This window comes from Anabrus simplex, chromosome 1 (assembly GCF_040414725.1).
Source record: "Anabrus simplex isolate iqAnaSimp1 chromosome 1, ASM4041472v1, whole genome shotgun sequence".
Taxonomy (NCBI): domain Eukaryota; kingdom Metazoa; phylum Arthropoda; class Insecta; order Orthoptera; family Tettigoniidae; genus Anabrus; species Anabrus simplex.
In genome coordinates, this window is record NC_090265.1 from 674220777 (window position 1) to 674242352 (window position 21576).

The 21576-nt window shown below is 37.7% G+C and overlaps 1 protein-coding gene across 5 annotated transcripts in view; it reads left to right on the plus strand.

Moving 5' to 3' along the window:
* The window catches only part of LOC137496951 (kinesin-like protein Klp61F), a 298626-nt gene that overhangs the window by 221180 nt on the left and 55870 nt on the right, over positions 1-21576 (plus strand). For all 5 annotated transcript variants that reach the window (XM_068225129.1, XM_068225130.1, XM_068225131.1 and 2 more), the window contains one exon: positions 14174-14353. In XM_068225129.1, the coding sequence (XP_068081230.1) occupies positions 14174-14353 (180 nt within the window). The remainder of the gene's footprint in view (positions 1-14173; positions 14354-21576) is intronic.

Here is a 21576-nt window from a genome sequence, read left to right on the forward strand (position 1 = left end):
ACTTTTGGATTAAGGAAGACATGGCTCGAGCCGGAATGAAGTTAGTCAACAAATGGGCGTGGAGGTCTTCTATGGAAAATAGTTCAGCTGTTGCTTTGACTTTCTTGTCCGAGAGGACACCTATAGGGTAAGGGTAAATAATTTGAAGAATTTGAGAGTGAGGGAGGGAAAACACTCGTGCGTGATCCTGAAATTCAACTAAGAATCTTAGGAACGAAATTACACCATTAGTGGAATTTACGGAAAATTTAGAAATTCCCGTAAGCAACATAGCCAATGGATGAGCCAAACTATTAAACCCAGGTGACATAATAGGTAACGGCTTAGAAGGTTGAGAAGTCTTTAACACAGCATTATTTAGAAAGAAAGGTGGAAGTTGTGTACGACGATCACTCATTTTCTAATGGGGCAGAAGTTTGTTTAGTTGCCACAGATTTTCTACTTTCTACAACTTTGGACGAATTCTCCTCCGCGGGCAAGTTGATTGAAGGGGCTTGATCGGTTTTGGGAGATGCTGCCCCGGTCAACAATTGACTAACCTTATTTGACATTTCTGAAAGGTGTTCAACAAGATTACTAGCCTCCTTAGCATGATCTTTTAATTTGAGAGACAATAGGTCCCCAACCCTGTGATAAAAATGGAACAGTCTAGCCTGCACTCTTTTAATTTGGTTAGCAGAAGGATCACTCACTTAAAAAAAACTTACTACAGATGCTAGCTCGGTGGTGTTGTCCGTGATAGTGGAGAGAGCCTCCTCAATTTCCTTTTCTCCCCAAATTGGGATATTAATTGGCAATTCCAGGGATTCCTTAAGTTTGGCAGTATCTGCTGCAACCGTGCCTCCAGATTGAACATTTCTTATAAGTAGGGCTCGGGTGTTTAGGAAAAGCCATATTTTTTCTTTGCTTCTATTTTTGCTTGATTGGTGCAAATCAGATGATTATCGTCACAATTATGTGGTTTTTATTTGTCATATAAATGCATATTTTGGCTTTTTATTTTATTTTTTTGGCATAAGGTCATATTTTGAGCTATTTTAATGGAAGCGTCATATTTGGGTCATATTTTGGCAGCTTGACGACAGCTGTAGCTCTGCAGAATCATCTTCAACTTACTGAATGCGAACTAGTGTTCATAAAACTGCTTCTCGGTATCACGTCTGCAGTTAATACAAGCGGAATACTCTTCCTCTTCTATCAAGATTGGGTAGGAATTGTTTTCCAACAGTTTGTCAGAAAGTCTGGCATATATATGGTATATAGTCGAACTTTGGAATTGTATCGACCGCAATTACTAGTTTAGAAACGGCTAGCTTAGAAATTCATGCAAGTATTCAAATCCAGTACAACAATCACATGGAATAGTTGGCGAGAGTGTAAAACGGAATCTTCAGAACATTCTCGCCAACTATTTTCGAGTCATGCTTTGTAATTTTTACGTCGCATTTCGTCACTTTTGAGATCGTATTTTGTCACTTTTTGAGGTCATATTTGCTTGCTTATTTGTGCTATTTTTACGTCTTAAACATGCGAACCCTACTAATAAGTAATTCATAAATTAATTCCTCCTTGCGCATGTACCCGGAATGGAGGACTTTACGAGGGCCAGGCATGAAAGAAAATTTACAAATTTAGAAAAAAGTAATTCCAGCGACTGAGAAAATTCTTAGTTTGATGCGGATTCTATGTTTAGCTGTCAAAAAGGGCTTAATTGAGACCCATTCAACCACACTCTGCTACAACTTGTTACGGGGTTACCCGTGAAGCTGAAAGAGGTTAAAGAAGGTGCCGGGTTGAATGGGTCTATCTACAATATCAAAGTTGAGTTTAGACTTTAAAAGGTTATATTTCTTTTCCAAAAACAAACTTAACAACCTGATAGTGACTGATGGTAGGAATACAAAAACAAAAAAGGCCCGAACACAAAATGAATGGAGTCGTACACTAGCACTCCTAGACAATGAAGAATAAAATCCTAACGGGGTTCTTGGCCCTTAGATGCATGGGCTAATCCCAAGCTACTGAGGTGACGCGAATAAAGGTTCAATTAATGCATTACGGAAAGAAAGAAAAACGGTTACACAACCTAGCACCTCAAACCAAGATGAAGGGGAACTCGAGAGGGTACTTCACTCTCTATCCCCGGTTTACAGTTAAATATTTTATGAAATTTTTACATTAGCTGGAAGAAAGTTACATTTTAGAAAAGTAGGTTACATAACTAAAGATTCGGACCTTTCCCCTCGGATTAAGGTGCGGAGGTAGCTACAACAAGAAAGATGTAATTTATGTGGCCATTACCTTATAGATGTTCTGCTGCCGACGAGAGAGGCCACCCGCCTCCTGCTTAAACACACACACTCAATAAGACAGCGATTAGTTGGCCAAGAAACGTGAAAAGCCGCAGTTTATAAACCCTCAGGGAAGGTTCGAGATCATTCAAGACTAATCAGGACACACCCTCTTAATTTTTATTGGGTTAACACAAAGCGAACAAGAAATGCGGGATTAGTTTAAAATTAATTACAAAAATTAGTGATTGGCTAGATTCAAAACTGGCGGAAAGAACAGGAAGTGTTGCCAATCCAAAAATAAATGAACAGAGATCAGTTATGGACAACCTAGAAATACAAAACTTGAAATGATAAATTCTTTCACTTTGCACCAGAGTGCATGATCATAATCATAATTTTTAGGGGTGTCATCTGTAGAAAAATGTTCAAACTTCTTGATGTATTTCAATACAAAACAAGGAGAAATTCAGTCAGTTTAGGAAACTTCACAACTGCACAATTACTTAATTTTTCAGTGGTGTCATCTTCTGATTAAAGTTCCAACTTGTTGTGTTATCAGTTTCACTGTCTTACCAATAGAAGAGTTCATTCAGGCGCAAATTTGAATGTGCGGCGTTGAGGTGTACCTACCGATACAATCTATTTAGTGTTTTTTGTTTTTTATTTTTATTTTATTTGTATCCCAGTCTGTGTCCGAGCTATTGTTAGCAGTCGCATGAGGAAAACGTGTTATTTCGATTTGATGTAATGAGATCATGATATCATAATTTGTAATGCGTGAGGAAAGGGGGTACTTATTTCTTATGTCTTAGTCGATGGATGACGACAGATAATGAAACTGAGGGAGTAGCATTTTTAGCCTATTTATGCTATGAAGGAAGACCTTTTAATGATCTGACCTGTTTTGTGTGTGGCCCTTGAGGTAGAAGATTCACCTAGTTTGCACCCGGCACTAAAATGCCTACAAGTTTTAGCTCGCAGGCAGGGGGTTAATCACAGTGAAACTCACAGATCGGGTGTGTGCAGACATTATTATTATTATTATTATTATTACTATTATTATTATTATTATTATTATTATTATTATTATTATTATTATTATTGCTCATTATTTGAGATTGGGTTTCTTGGCGGAATTTTAGGTGATTTTTAATAGTATTTAGCGAATCTAGAAAACATAAGTTGGCAACACTGGCGGCTTGGTCATTCTAGCTCTGAAAATTTGGATTGTTAGGTCGGAAGCGTAGTACCATTCATTAAAAGTGAAAAAATGCATGGTTTTTCAGTTGATCGAATATTTCATATGAAAACATTTCTTTTAATCGTGTCATTCCTACTGACGTCATTGTAATGACCTATGTTCATTTCAGTTGGGGAAAATTACTAAGACAGTCTTTCTGAGGATGTAAAAGGGCAGGTGGAGATTGAGTGCCATTATAATTCTCCCCAACCTGATAGTAACTGATGGTTGGCAAGCGGGTCTACCGTTACAATGAATATTCTCTTACCCAGTCTTCATATGAGAAGAGACATTCGGTGACTTCTCGATCGCATTTCTAGGGTAACGTTAAGAGCTATGCAGTCTAATACAATCTTGCTCACATGTACACTACCTAAACTAGAATTCTGTATACAATGTACAATTCCGTAGCAAAGCACGATACATCAGCTAGTGCTGAAATAAATTAAAATGCAATACTACTTCTCGAGATACAGCAGTCTGCATAACTAATTTCAGAGGTTAGGTTACGTACTTTTGCATCTTGTTAAATTTCAGAAAGGCTGTTCCCATGTAAATTTATAGTGAAAAGGTTATCATTATTCTACAGGAACTTGTAATATGTTTTCATACAACGTGCACAGTAAACTTGGTTTGCTGTTTGAACTGGGGAAAATGGAAATGTTTGCCACAAGCCTTTGGAGTGAGGCTGTTACAGTTTTTAAGAACGTAACTGAAAATGCGTACTAATGAGTAAGCCGCTGCTTGGAAACGTCCGTGAAATTGCTTCAACAAGCAGATTGCTGTTTTGTACAGATTTCAACGTGTTTGTGCGAGTTTGGTATATTTTCTGCCTTCTATGGAATATAATGTATAACATTGTAAATCAAAGCTGTTTTCCATACAAAATTTTAGAGGTGTGAAACTACACTGGCGGGCAAAATTGATGGATAAGTTGTTCCTCATTTACATAATTACAACGTATATTCCTGTCCATTTAGATCTTTAAGATCCTTTTAGTTATTTTATTGGAGGCCAGCGGACCATACACGCATTCTCTGGCTAATTTTTTAAGGAAAAGGTATGTTAAATTATGATGTATTTGTTTCATTGTTTACGCTGATCATTTTCATGAGAAAATTATGTAAGTACAGTAGAACCTCGATTATACGTTCCCGGAAACTACATTTTCTCGTATTATTCGTTCAAATTACTTTGTCCCGCGAGCATCCTAATTAAATCACGTTGTAAAAATCCAGCATTATCCATTCCTCGAAGAAACTATTTTCCAGATCAACCGTCCAAACATTTCAGTCCCATGAACGCTAAACGCTAAATTCCCAGCCACGTCAGGCTTTTTTACCTGGATATGAGGGCTGGTTCCAGGTTCATTCATTCTACAATCACCTTTAATTGAGCAGCTATTTAATGGTAAGATGGCGACTCCGGTCTGAAGAACCAGGAAAAACGGCCGAGAGGATTAGTCATGCTGTCCATGCGTCACCTCGTAATTTGCAGGCCTTCGGACCGAACAGCGGTTGCTTGGTAGGCATATTGGGGCTGTAGTTTGGTTTAGGGGTGTTTGTAAAATTGTAAGTATACATATTTCATTTTTGTGATGTTTAGTCAAATTGTTTACATTTCATTCGTTCCCGGATTTTCTGTATTCCAGTGTTGTGTGTGTGTGTGTGTGTGTGTGTGTGTGTGTGTGTGTGTGTGTGTGTGTGTGTGTGTGTGTGTGTGTGTGTGTGTGGTTTTTTGTGATCCCTCCAAAAACGGAGAATCAAGGTTCCACTGTAATGTTATCTGTCTGTTGTTGCTATCCTTATTTGCTTTGATAATTTTCTTATGAATATAATTAGTTTAAGTAATAAAAGAAATGTTTCACAATTTAACAGGCTTTGTATTTGAAAATTCAAGTGATCCATAAATTTAGCTAGTTAGTGTAAAAGAAGCTACAGAGCTGGTTACTAATAGAGCATTATGGAACACTTCGGCTATTCGCAGTGGCTTACGGACTGAATGCTAAAAGGTGTAACAGTTTACGATGAAGATGCATGTATGCGATAAGAGTCTTCCATCTAACAGCCACATTTCCTTATATACAGTAGAAACCCGTAATGGCAAGAATTTGTGACGTCGAAAAATTTACTTACTATAAGCTATTGTCATTACATAAGATTTTGTGTAAAAGTCAGGGCGAAAACCCGATGCACATTAAAATATTAATGAAATGGCAGTCAGTTTTTCAAAGCTTTCCTGTTCACGGATGATATCCACATAACAACTTACTCTTTTATTTTTTTGAAATCCGATACCTCACTCCTGAGGCCTCTGTGACAAACGTCCCAGTTATTGTTCTCAAACAGCGCCACCTTACCTTCTTCTTCTTAGCGTGCCTGTCCGCCTCGGACGTTGGCGATCAGCATGGCTATTCGGGCTTTATCCATTGAAATTCGGAACAGTTCTGCAGATGTTTTGTTGAACCAGGTTTTGAGGTTGTCGAGGACACGTACAGAAATAACCTACTCTCCACAAATTAACATGGGATCAGCCTATCCAAAATGTAATTAAACGCAAAAAATATAAACCATTCTCTGAAATCAGTGATGTACTCTGCCATATCTTGAGGTGTAGCATATTCTTACTTAATTTCAATAAATAACAATAAAATTAACCAATCGTTTAGTTCAGCCGCTATTTCTAACATATTATTCTCTTAATTTTCTTTTAGAAAACAGCAGTCAACGGGTATTATAGACTCCAACTCCTAATGTTGACGAGAGAGCTCGCTAGTGGACATAGCGAGGAAACTATACCAAAGTTAATCGTTAGCTGCATTGTAATCGCATATATATTATTACGTTTGTAATAGGTAGAACCGTTCCACCGCTATTTGAATTACCGTGTCTCTTGCTTGTACGGATGTAACCACTGCGGAAGTTACAACTCCATATAATATCCCATTTCTGTAAGTATTCTGTCAACAAAGATAACTCTCCAATATTTAAATAATATAAAAGTCTATACTATTGTTTCTTTCTCCCAATCCAAGAACGAAACAGATTAAAACCTAACCTACAGCACGTAATCTAGCAAACGCCTACAGAACTACTCAATGTAAAAATTTAAATATTACTGATCTCAATTACTACAACTAATTGTTAATCACCAATATTTGTAGAACTACAAAATGAGTAACACACACACACTCTCTTTGCTAAATTTCTGTGAGTATTAACTAAGTTCTCACTAAGATAATACAGAGCTCTTTTGATCACTCGCTAGCGCATCCAACAATTCTTATACAGTGGGTAAAAAAACTACTCTTACACTATTTGGTACCTTGTTGGTGTCTATAATTTGTCTTTCGGCATTATGGTAGTCCATAGATTTGTATAAGGATCTAATGGCAGTATATTATACAAAAACACATTAGTTTATAACGGAATAAAAGGCATATTTATAGGCAAAGAAGGTATTCATACGCGTCCAATGTTTGTAACCATTGGACTATTACATGCCCTTCCCCTGTCTTAAAGAGTGACTACAAGCGAAGGTTGACTCGCCGTAGTGTTATTAGAACGTTACGTCTTTGGTACAATATGGGTCGGAAATCACAAGAGTTGAGTGCTGCCTGCAAAGACAAGGATTCAACTTTCAGAAGATAGAGAAGCTGGTGAAATGATCACATGCAACTGTCCAGTATATTATTAACCAGTTGAAGACTGGATCGACCGACAGTGCAAAATGACATGGACGACCATGAGTCCTTTTGCAACGTGAATCTCGCCAGTTGGTTTGTGAAGCCGCAAACAACCCTAAAATTAGAGCAGCTGAACTAGGGAAACATCTTGCTTCACGTACCTACCAGGAAGATTGTTACACCTCCAACTATCCGGAATCGTCTCCATGAAGCAGGTTAAGACACAGCAGCACGAAAGAAGCAGTTTATAGGTGCGATAAACCGACTAAAGAGGTTGGCGTTCGCCAAGGAATATGTAAACATGGGACAAGATTACCGGATGACTATTTTATTTTCGGACATAAGTAAATTTAACACGTTTGGTTCCGAGAAGGCCTAATACACAAGTGGCAACAGGAAAAGCGTGCACGCTTAATCCCTCGTAATAATAGATGCGTCAGTGACAGGGCTCTCGCTGTAACCGAAGGATAACACACAGTTCAATATAGTTACTTGGAAGGGATAGACAAAAACTGTCATAACAGGGTTCTCGTTATGTGCCGTACTACTTATAGCGGGCTATTACTGTATGTGCCTTCAATAATTATTCAGTTGGGTTCAGAAAAAAATAGCATTGGTCTGTTATCTGATGATAGTGCAAAGGAGCGAATTTGTTAGGGCGTACCCAGGCATTTATTTGATTACTTTTTTTTTTCCTCGGCCAATGCTGGTTATAGTGCAATACAGGTCTCTTGCTTAGATAGCAGGACCAGTTCAACACAAGGGTAATCTTCAGAAAGTTGTAACTACAGAACAGTGTGTAGGGTAGATATCCAACGATTTTGGATCTTCACATTTGTTGGATTATGTTGCGACTTCCAGCCTGATAGAGTATGCAAGCTGGCTCATTTAACTGTTCTCTGCTTCTCGTAAACATTGAGACAATGCTGAACTTTGCGTGTGCTATGCTGCTGTTCACAAGATTGCACCTTGCTTCTTTTAAGTGACTTACGTTCTACTTCTTCTGAATTTTACAGTGCCTATCCCCGTTGATTTATTTTGCCTCTTCAGCTGTTTTTGTGGGGACTTGATCTTTAATTTCTTTCTTACCTATGCATTGTTTTTTGCGTTTTATTCGGCTGATGATGACTCGGATTGGGGTCGAAACCGGTACCGCTTCCGCTTATAATTAAATAGGAATGTAACACTACATTTCGCATTTATTTGTATTGAGTAGGTTGAACTACCTTATTTCAATTTCATTGCGAATACAGTTCAATACGGAACATTATGAAATTTTTATCTTCAAATTTCTGGCGGACTCGCACATTGTGTATCACCCTTAGATGTTTCACATACGTAAATAGGAAACATGCATAATCCGGGTTTTTTTATTAAAAATATGGTAATCTGATTCAAAATTTCATGCATAATTCAAAAATTTGATCAGAATGTACAAATAACTCCAAACATGATAAAAATCTAAATAAAAGTACGAAAGTGTCACGTCACGGAAGTACGCGATTCATTGGTCTGACGTCATCGTACAGGTTGACTGAATTAGCAGACGAAATAACACATCGTGTGCTGTGAGAAGCAGGATACACTTTGCGTATTTCTACTTTATGTTAGTGTCTGGTATAGTTAAATTCGAAGTCTATACATTGGATAATAATCTGACTGGTATATTTTAGACTTAAAATTAATCCTGTGCAGACAGTGAGGCAGAAAACTTATAAATGGTGTATAGTTCCGATGTGCAATAGCACACCGCATACCATTCCAAACAAATTGTTTGTAAATGTTCCAAAGACGCTAAAACTAGAGAGAAATGGATTTTGGCGAGCCAGGGCAAATACTTTAATATGATAATACCGGACAGCTTGCTGTTTTCAGCGAGAAAGCCGATAGTGCTGCTACCTACATGGCTTGGTGTGACCAACTCTTATTGCCATCTGCATGATTCTTGGCTCATTGCTGTGTTGTTTATAATGTATCAGTGTTTGTCAGTAAATAATCTTACATTGCAGTTATATTCCAAGAAAAGTGTTATGCGCTGAAAAAATTACCCAGCAAGATAATGGGCGTGGGAAATAAGGACCGCAAGTATTACAAAAAGTAATGACCTCGCATCTGTGTTCAGGTTCCATTCTATGCCCCTCATATTAAGAAATTCAATCAAATACCCTACTGAAATGTTAGTAGGACGTAAAACCAATAATATTAACAAATACGCAACTCTAGTATACTGAAGCTTGAGGGTCCATATTGTTAAACAGTGCCATAAATTTCACAATCGAAAACTTGTAGGTCTGTAAGAAGTTGTACAATATTATAGGGAAGGATCCACCTTTCAATACTCCGTAGTAAGTTGAACTAAAAAGTAGTTGCAACCTGTTTATTGGGACCGGTTTCAACACATTTCAAGTGTCATCATCAGCCAATTAGCGAAGATCTTAAAACAACTAATATATTGAACACAGGCAAAAAATTAACGTATCATATCGTAGCAATTCAGTTAATGTTCCAAGCACAATAATCACAGTCAAGAGAGTAAACAGAACATCACTATCTTGCGCCGAAAACAAATATAGTTGAAGTTCATAATCAGGTCAAGTACGCACTTATGTAAAGTCGTTGCTAGGCAGGTCTTGTAGGCATTTGTTTCTTCATTCACGTCACCTTTTACTCTTCGGCTGGAATTTTCAATCACTTTTCCATGTCAGCTGTTCTAGTGGTAACACTTCGAATTTTAATGTATGCTGCTTTAATTAAATGCTTCATTTACATCTTGGAATATGAAAGTAATAAACAGTGCATTAATTAATGCTGATTATTAAAGTATTCTCCAAACTTAACCTATGTTTTGGGTGATCCATGTCAAGGTAGTAAATCAAAGGGATTATGAACCATATTGACAGCTCTAATTACACCAATTTATCTTGGCATGCAACAGTTATTTGTGTGTCTATTGAAGAGCTTACATTTGTAAAGAAATTTAGGCTACAGCTAAATACTCTATAATATAACAAAACAAAAAAAAAAATAGGTGTGTACGTCATGAAAGAAAACGTGAATTTAACAAATGTATATCTCTACACAAAACCAAAGCTTGTCTGTTGGGGTCTTATAAGTTAACAATGCTCAATTGTAATAATTATCATAATATTAGTGAAATAACATAATTGCACACAGGTGAAAATAGTGATGTTGGTGTTTAAAATATTATCCAACTTAGCCTAAGTTTCAAGTTATACAAGCCAAGTCAATAAACCGAAGTTTAAAAATACCGGGCGAGTTGGCCGTGCGGTTAGGATCACGCAACTGTGAGCTCGCATCCGGGAGATAGTGGTTTCGAATCCCACTGTCGGCAGCCCTTAAGATGGTTTTCAGTGATTTCACATTTTCACGCCAGGCAAATGCTGGGGCCACGGCTGCTTCCTTCCCATTCCTAGGCCTTTCCTGTCCCATCGTCACCATAAGACCTATCTGTGACGGTGCAAATTGCAAAAAAAAAAAGGAAAAAAGTAAGTCACAGTACCCAAAGACATTCCTGTATTAAACGACTAAAAAGTCACCAAGACACTTTTCTTGTGTGATATGCTCAGCTTGTTAAAAGCCAAATGTAATTAATGTTATTGGCTTTACGCCCGCTAACTACGTCTACGGTTTTCGGAGACACCGATGTGTAGGAATTTAGTGCTGCAGGAGTTCTTTTGTGCCCGTAAATCTACCGACATGAGGCTGACGTATTTGAGCACCTTCAACTACCACTGGACTGAACCAGGATGGAACCTGCCAAGTTGGGGTCAGAAGGCCAGCACCTCAACCGTCTGAACCACTCAGCCCGACTTGTGAAAACTAGATGAAGTCATATTTATCTTTATCATGTTTAACTTTTTCCCTCCACCAAGATATTTAATGTTCCTCTTTCATGAGCCCCGGAAGTGGGTAGGCCAGTTGCCCCAACCATAAATATATATTTTTTCGGGAATGATAGATTATAGACCTATAGTACTATGATCTTTCTTTCTTTCTTTCTTTCTTTCTTAATCAGTTTATCCTTCAGGTTTGGTTTTTACTTCGCACTCAACGAGGGATTTCACCTTTACCGCTTCAAGGGCAGTGTCCTGGAGCGTCAGACTTTGGGTATGATTCAACTGGTGAGGAGGGCCATTACCTCGCCCAGGCGGCCTCACCTGCTATGCTCAAAAGGGGCCTTGTTGGAGGATGGGAAAATCGGAAGGGATAGACAAGGAAGAGGAAAGGAAACGGCCGTGGCCTTAGGTGCCTGAAGGAGAAGTGGGAAAATACGATAAACCACTTCGAGGATGGCTGAGGTGGGATTTGAAACCCCTCTACTCAGTTGACCTTCCAATTCTGAGTAGACCGCGTTCCAGCCCTCGTACTATTTGTTTTCAACTTTCATGGCAGAGCCTGGAATCGAAACCGGGCCTCCGGGAGTGGCAGCTAATCTCATTAACCACTACACCACAGAGGCGGACTAATACAATAATGCTACCTATATGTTTATGTTAGTGCTGAAATCAGATTTCTTTTCTAATGCTGAAAGCCCGAAATTGTAATGTTATTCTTTAATATGGGAATCAGTCTAGAAGGGAATGTTGAAAGTTGTGTGATTTCTGTCCAGGTTCGTTGTTATCCTAATACTATGAGTTACAGTACATTGCACGTATATAAAAGATGCCACTTACAAGCTTGTTTTTTATCCGTTAATTTCTGCGGCCACAAAAGTCACTATTTTACAAGAATGATGACATCTACTCATAGTAGATTGTCTGCCTGTGCTTTTTTTTTTTTTAACCTTTCTTCTGTCATTTTGAAGTTACTCGCGATCACGAATAATAAACAATCGGCTTTTAGTAACGGCTGATGCACAACGGCTGGTAGAGCTGCATGCGGTACTAGATTGTGACGTCACAGCGCGCCGCTTACGTCAGAGGCCGTTTCACTCGCCTTGCGGAAAGGCACTTTTGAACATTTTTTTAATGGTAGAAAACAAGGCAACTTACCACATTGTAATACGTTTATGTACTATTTCATTGGTGTACTTTTCAAAAAAAAATAATTTTGAAAATTCTGCATGTTCCCTATTGTACGCTGAATGGATGGCAGGAGGGGAGCCTGAGCTGACGCCAGAAGCAAAATAGAGGTAGTCTGTTGAACTCGTGTGTGCTTGGGTTGTGCGGGCATGGGTTGTGGTGTCGACATACGTTATTGTGAAGAGTTTTTGAAAGACGGGTATCGCAAATGCATTGGACAGAAGTCAGGATGATGCAGTATGGGATGATGACTAGAATGATTCACACAAAAATAGCTCGGAGTTTGAAAGCAGTGACAATCAATAAGGCAGGTATGCCATTTGTCTTGTTTCAGTAGCCTAATGCAAATTTTACTTCTTTTCAGGATTACGATCTTTCGCACACAAATCCCCGCATGTATCACACACCGAAAATGTTCATTTATTTTTTGTCAGAAAAGTGAGTTACATGCGAGCAAATACGGTATGTAGTTCTGTTGAGAAGAAATGTTTTAATCTTTCCACCCGCTGGAGTGTTCAATTTTCCCCCATTTGAAAACGAATTGTTTAATAATATGCTGGCCTTGTGAGCTATGTTTCGAATTTTAATGTTAAGTTGATCTAGTCACCTTTTTTAAGATTGCTTGGGAATTCTGCCCTTCTTGGTACAAATATAGTTAGCGTTTTCATTTTTTTTTTTTTTTTTTTTCATGTACATGCCATTGAAATGAATGTTTTTACTCCAGTGTTTAGCTGTGGACAACTGTAGGCTTGCTGTATGTAGCTTTCCCAAGGGATTACGGATCCATAGACATCAAACCACACCTTCCATCTGCAGATGCTCTCAGTGTAGTTCGTAGGGAATTTTTCAGATATTCATTATACTTATTATTACAAATAACATGCACTGGTATGTAACATGCGAAGTGCAACTTTTATTCATAAGATACTCTGCATATACCGTATTTACACGAATAATCCCCGCACCCTAACTTTAGGAACGCTGATTTGGGGGGGGATTGTCAACATTGATGCAAATAAAACCTGCACCCCAATTTTGTGCCTCAATTTTTTTTTTAATGTGAGGGTATTATTCGTGTAAATACGGTATTTATTCAGAGTATTGTGCCAGTGAGCTAGTAGCTTGAGGGAGGGACTGCCTTTTACAATTTTGGCCTTACAATTCATGGTATAAAGAAAGTTTAATATTCTTAATATAATATACGTTAATCTCAACGATGTTGGCAGTAAAAAATTAGCTATTATATTTAACTGTGGCAATAATAAATTCATTTCTATATATCTTTGCAAAAAATAACAATAGATTCTTAAATAATGAAAAAAAGTAATGTAATTTGTTATACGATACTGCAGCAGAATATGCTGTGCTTTTTATTCTGTCTTGAAGAGGATACATGGCCAGTGTAAATCTGATCTATTGACCTAGTTTGGTAGTTACGAATGTCTTTCCTGTACCTAATTTCTGTGTATAAGGTTATCATACCATTTTTAGATTTGTACAGAGTAGTGCTTCAGAGTATGTCTTATGCATCTTGACAGGTAAGATGTTCGTATCCCTGTATATCCCAATGGAATGGTTTTTTTTTTTCCTCCTCTATTGCACAAACCCCAACATGTTCATTGAAATTTTCAGTTACATTTCACATAGAATCTTCTAAAATCAAACAGGCTTACATAATAATTTGAAGCATAAATTGATTTAGGGTGCCACTTTGTTTACAGTGGATGCTATGCATGTATTTTTTTATTTGAAATATTGCTAAATGATAGACTTTTTAATACACATGCTCTGTTTACTGTATGTACTGGATATGTCATAGTATAATAAACACATTGAGTTCGCATAATTGGTTAATGTAGATGATCTGTGCACACTTGATTATAGGAATCGTTCAATTTTTCTCTTTCCATAGGTTTCAGGTGCTCTAAGTGAAATCGAGAATAATGCTGACAGAGTATTGCACAATGCTATAAAAGTCACGTCTTCAGAGAGTGAAACATGGCAGGAGCATTCGCAATCATTAAATGATGATCTTGCCATTGTGTCATCAAACTTAAGGACTGTTCAGGAAAACCACAAAGGACAAAGCCTGGTAAGTTTGGTCTACTCTTAACAAAGCTTGTGTTAAAGGTGAGTAATCCTTGTACTTTCGAAAGACAGAGCCTTTATGAATGTATGTTTGTTTTAAGGAAGTTAATGGAGATACGGCACTCTCAGCTAGTTTTTCATCCTGAAGCAACATTCTGAAAGTTATGGGTGTCAATCCGAATCGTCCTCCCATATACTATTGCAAATAATTACTTGAAAAGACACATTATGGCCGACATGGAATATAATAGCAACATTTAGACATCAAAATTATTAATATTGCTTTTTCAGTGAAATACAGTTATCTTAATTTCTTGCATAATTGCCACCTTTTATTTATATACCATATAAATAAAAACGTAGAGGCTTAAAGTCAGCAGGGAAAGTTATGCAGCGACACAAAGAAAAAGTTGTGATAATGTCAGACGCTTCATTTATCAAATAGATATATAATACACGACTACTTCACTATTGTATACCTCATTGTTTTATTTTCTCACGTAGCGCATCATTCATTTGAAGTCCTGTTCCCCACATGCAATAGCTTTGAATTCCTGAACTTCACTGGGTAAAATGTACTGTATTTTAGGGAAGTACAGAGAAACCTCGTTACGTTTCAGCAGGGTACAAGATAGAAGAAAATGTTAAGCGAGTAAATGTACTAATGAATATACGAATAAAAACTATACAACTGGGATATGGAACAATGTGATTTTTCCGACGCGAGGACATCTTACATCGTATATCCGTGGGTACAGTGAAAACTATAGGCTTATCTGCTGTACCATTGCGTTATAATCTAGACACAAATACAAAAGAAAAAGGGGCAGACAAAATGGCGCACGGCGACTTCAGGCAGTATAAATATGAGAAATGTCGCGGAAACTTAGATCGATCTTAGAAGGCGTAGAGTTATAAAGGCCCTGTATAAGAACGTTGAGATAGAACAGGTATTGTTTTTTTTTTTTAAATAATTGAAACCTAATTCATTCTTTACGGGAAGAAAAAAAGGATTGCATCAAGTAAGACATCGGAGAAGATAGAAGACTGAATCTGTAGTCGTTATGGAACGAAAGAATACTTTAAATAGAAGATCGAAGCATAATTGCGAGCTATACGGCAGAGAACAGCAATCGAGATACGGAAAAGATCAGAGATCTTGAAATTTAAATACCGGCAAAAAGTGATATTGAAACTGTTGCATGTCAAAAGGCGAGAAGTCAAAATTCTGTACTTCAGGCCATATTGTACGCTGAAGGCTGATTAAATTAGCAATTGGAATCCATAATTAGCCTGAGAAAAATATATTTATTAACAAGAAACCGTATCTACCTAGTAATAGAGACAATTCCATGTAGAAACAATAATATAGATATATTAAGAGGCTCAATGAATGTTTTAAATATGCATTCTGCCAAACCAATGTTAATTTCTACTTTCATGAGCAACTGTGACATCATGGAATCCGCTTGAGCTGTGGGAGAAGATTACCTAGTATGCTATAATGAAGCAGAGCAGCAGCAATGCATTGGGACCAGATATGACATCTGGAGATGACAGCGTTAACCGGCCGCATGGAACACATGTAAATGTGCCAAATTCTAACCATCACCGACATATCTTAGTTATAGAAACCACAAGTGTTAATTATTTTAATTGACATATATAGTGATATGTGAAATGATATGGTTAGATTGATGTTTTTAGTGAGTGCATATCGATATATCATACCAATCTGTTTGGAAAGGCTATTCAGATATGATTCTGAAAGCATTAGGAAGAATGAATGTCTTATAAGATGTAGATGAGCTCTAGGAGGCAATTATAGTGGCTAACATGACCGCACCTATACGAATTAAAGGAAGAGATGGATCCTACTTTAATGAAATGAAATGTCGTATAGCTTTTAGTGCCAGGATATCCCAGGACGGGTTCGGCTCGCCAGGTGCAGGTGTTTCTATTTGACACCCGTAGGCGACCTGCGCGTCGTGATGAGGATGAAATGATGATGAAGACAACACATACACCCAGCCCCCGTGCCATTGGAATTAACCAATTAAGGTTAAAATCCCCGACCCGGCCGGGAATCGAACCCGGGACCCTCTGAACCGAAGGCCAGTACGCTGACCGTTCAGCCAACGAGTCGGACCCTACTTTAATGATTGAGTACTGCAGAAGTAATATCGTCGAGGGAGATTTTTGTAATGAGATGTTATAAGGAGGAATAATGAAATGAGAAGAATGATGGCTAAGAAGATATAGATTTTGAATTGTGTATTTGTAGAGACGTCGAGAGTTACAAGGTTTATATCTCGAGGGGTTATATGTATGATGATGTTACGAAGTTGTATGATACATATCGATGAGAGGATCGTATTGAATAGATATTATAGGGTTAGGTTCACGTTGAGAAGAGTGTGTTAGCAAGATATCAGCTGCTTTTACGTCAAATTAAGAAACATAGTGATATACGAGTAGTTGTTGGCCTCCACAGGCATAATGAAGATATAAGGATATATTACAGGAGTAATCAACATATGTAGGATCTTTTTTTCCGAACTGCAGGTTGAGATATTGAGCTAATTCAAATGAATGGCACGGCGGAATACGAAATGAGGTTAGAAAATGATTGATGGAAGAATAATATCTCAATGTTTGGCACATATTTTTGTATACTATACTAGTGGATTTTCAATGAAAGGTATATTTATCTTGTTTATGTTTGCTAATATTGCAGATGAGTTTTAATTTTAGGGGAAATAGATGAATATTTCATTTCTAACAACATTTTTGAAGGTATGGCAACAATCTTAAGGCATATTAAGGAAACTTATCAAATATCTCTGATCTCATAAGTGAAACACAGTCATAAGAAACCAATTATGAAATTTTCCCAAATACTGTAATAAAGAGAATAAGGATGAAGGTCATGTATATTAAATATGAATTAAGTTAGAGAAGATCAGCCACAATTTGACTTATTTCTCTTCAATTCTTTCTTTCATTCTTTTCATTTAATATTTTACATTCCTTAAATTTTGTTAATATTTCCTACATTTTTCTAATTTTTTTTTTTTTTTTTTTCCTTTTATGTCAGTATTGGGTAAGATTTCACTCCACCATTTGAATATAAAGAATAAAAATCTTTTAACTTAAAGTGCCTATTCACTTTCGTTTTTTAGAGTCATTAGTCTCCATGGAAACCTTCAATATTTTTACATTGGTTTCATTATACACAGCTATATAGAATTTCCTTTCCACTGCAAGAAAATATTTGTTCAACTCATATTGTAATTAGGACATTACTTCGCATGTATGCTAAAGTCTAAATCTCATAAAGATTATAAATGATTTAAAGTGTAAAAGTGTATCTACACTTTGCAGTGATATGAAGAATATCAGAAGACTTCTTCTCTACGACAACATTAATGCATATGTGCCCAATTCCATACCTCATCAAGATTGTGAATTTCGACTTGTATCTACGTTCGTGAATACTACGAAGAATACTAAGACTTCCTCTTCTTCTCATATATTCCCACAGCTAAGTGAACAAAAGTATTTTAAGGAAATTCTGAAGACTTTTTCCTCCCTTGCCTCGTCCTGACATGATGCTCTGCTAGTCTGCTTCGCACCAAATGGTATTCAGTCAGTTTTTTTCTTTTCATAGTGTCGAACTTTTATGTTTTAAGACCATCTTTATAACAACTGCGTTTCAAATACGTTGTTCTACCCGCGTTATGGCTGAAGATGACCTTTAAATAGGTCGAAACTAGTCCCATTAAATGTTTATTTGATAAACACTATTTAATTTGTATTGAAAAGGTGGACTTAATTCTCTTATTTTAATTTGGTTTAATTAAGTTAGATGAAAACCAACTAATCTACGTGGTTATATTTTCAGTAGGGAATCTTATTCATCATTAGACTCTATTCTTTTTCAACAGTGGAGTCTCAGTTTGATTTAGATGTTACCAGATGGTGTTAAATACAGTGAATCTCTGTTAAGAAGTTTTTCAAAGGACCACAAAAAAAAACTTAAGCAGGAAACTTATTCTATACTTTGACATACATGTTAAAGACACAGCCAAAAGATTTCCTTGTTTGTGAACAATACCAAAATAGGCTGGTATATAAGAGCTGCTAAAAGAGACAATATAAATACAGTATTAGATTATCATGTCATGTATTTTTAGAGATACAGTAAAATACTGTAATTCAACATACTGTATTATAAAAATTCTTGATAAGGGAAAGGAACATATTATATAAAACCTTGCACAAGGTATAAAAGAAATACTAAGAACATTAAAACAGTAGATGGTGACCGTACATTATGTAAATTCCATACTGCATTAGGCATTAAACACAAAAGTCTAGGCTCCTACTTGAAAAGAAATGGTCCAGGGTTGACTGTTTTTAGTTTTTTACTGCTCTCTTGAACTATAAACCACCAAGCTGGATGGCTGCAGTCGCTTAAGTGTGGCCAGTATTCAGTATTCGGGAGATAGTGGGTTCAAACACCACTGTCGGCAGCCCTGAAGATGGTTTTCTGTGGTTTCCCATTTTCACATAAGGCAAACGCTGGGGCTGTACCTCAATTAAGGCCATGGCGGCTTCCTTCCCATTCCTAGCCCTTTCCTGTCCCCCCATCGTTGCCGTAAGACCTATCTGTGTCCGTGCGACGTAAAGCAACTTGCAGAAAGAGAAAAGGAACTATAAACCTCGCACATTCCCACATTGCTTTCCATGTGTTCTGGGGCACACTGACTGAACCTCCCATAAACCGCCTCAGTTTTTCACACAACACACACACACCTTCCCCCCCCCCCCGACATCATGATCAAGTTAACGGCAGCAGACGGGACATCGGCAACTTATTCTTAGAACTTATTCATAGGCCTATATCGCCCCTGCATTCCTACTAGTTTTCACGGCCACGGGCATAGTTTCTTGGTTTTTCCCAAGTACCGCATTGATAAGCCGATATTGAGTTTATTTTCCTGCTTCAATCCTCTTCGTGCTAAAGGTAATGAAAAGAAAAGCAGGTTCGAAGTTGCGGAAATGAGTGCATGGGAAAGTATTGGGGTATTACGTACGAGTAATACAGGCACAGTAGCAACACTAGCACATCTAAACGTTAACAGTTTCTTTCCCCGCGAGAATTTTATTTCATGTTTCCTCATCCTTATGCTACATTCCAATAATGCGATGTAATAATTACGAGCGACAATACAATGTTTAGCTCGTATAAAGGTATAAATAACTTTCAATTTTATGCTAACACGAGGTATCGCGATGCCTCTGAGTGCGTGTGTCAGGCCCCCTCTCACAAACACCCAGCTGGTTATCAACATTCGTTCAACTTCGTAGACGATCAGGATCTTTCGGCCGGCTGTTTGGCGGCATAATATGTATCATCTGGCAAGTCGGCTGCATTATCTTTGGTCGGTTGTTTCCTGAAAGAGTCGGGATGTTTCTTTGTTTTGTAATATTTTATTCACCTAACTAATAATGGACATGGAGAATCTTATCAGTTTAGTTCCTAAACGTAATTTCCTCTATGACAAGACCCATAAGCATTATTGCAACAACAATGTAAGAGAATGTCTGGAAGGAAATAAGCAAGGGAATGAAAAACCAAACAGGTTAGAATATTAAATTTTGTGGTAGATTAGGCTTACACGCTACTTTATTTTGCAATTATTGTTGACCTTATTTCAAATCGTATATTGAGTCCATATACAGTATGATATGTCGGTACGATAATTGACATGGCTTGGAATGTACAGTATTTACCGTGAACAACTTTGTAAGTGGCATTCCCTACGGTTGTCGTTCATGTTTTCCTAACAAACAGTACGGTAATGCATAAGAAGCTGCTGTGTTGTGGACAAATAAATTTTTCAGTTTTTAATTAATGTTGATGCCACCTCGATTAATGACTTCACCCTGTCGCGGCACGCAACTTACTGCATTAATGTTAAACCATCCATTGCGTGCTTTGTGTTCCCCGCGTAGAATCCCATTTGATTCTATTCTGCTTGATGTAAACGGTGGAGTGGAAATTACGACTGATTGCTTCGATTTGATTCCACAAGGCGAGAGTGAGCATGTGGTGGTGGTGGTGGTGGTGGTGTCACAGCGTGACGTCATATTGCCTTGGCAAGCCCGGAGAAGCTCCACGACGGGCGCAAACGGTCTGACACAGGGTTTAACTTGCATGGGGACTGGAGAGTTCTAACCATGAGCTGTTTTGAGCGGACGTTTTCTATCTCAAGGGGCTCTAAAATTTGAACTGTTTAACCGGGAAATATATTTACAACAGAACACTTTAAGTGGGATAAATATACTTATATCTTAATGCAAACGATCAAGGGACCAAGAATATCACACTTCTTAGGCGGGAAAACTTCTTATGCAGGAACTTCTTAACCGAGTTTCACTGTAATCCAATATTATGAAGTTCAGTATTGAATGGATGAGTTATTATCAAGAGGAAGATCCCATTTCAGTTGTGATTCATTGCCAGATAGAAATGTAAAATATCTTTGATTTTGAATGAAAGCACATTTTTCTCATCTCGTGGTAACGGAAGTTTTTTTTATTTCCTTCAGATTAGCATGCTAATAAAATACATACATACATACATACATACATTATCATTATAGACTGTTATGCCTTTCAGCGTTCAGTCTGCAAGCCTCTGTGAATTTACTAAACGTCGAAACAATTCTCGATTTGCAACTAGTGTTTTGGCCTCATTTAGTTCTATACCTCTTATCTTTAAATCGTTAGAAACCGAGTCTAACCATCGTCGTCTTGGTCTACCTCTACTTCTCTTAGCCTCCATAGCAGAGTCCATTATTCTCCTAGGTAACCTATCCTCCTCCATTCGCCTCACATGACCCCACCACCGAAGCCGGTTTATGCGTACAGCTTCATCCATAGAGTTCATTCCTAAATTAGCCTTTATCTCCTCATTCAGAGTACCCTCCTGCCATTGTTCCCACCTGTTTGTACCAGCAATCATTCTTGCTACTTTCATGTCTGTTACTTCTAACTTATGAATAAGATATCCTGAGTCCACCCAGCTCTCGCTCCCGTAAAGCAAAGTTGGTCTGAAAACAGACCTATGTAAGGATAGTTTCGTCTGGGAGCTGACTTCCTTCTTACAGAATACAGTCGATCGCAGCTGCGAGCTCACTGCATTAGCTTTACGGCGGA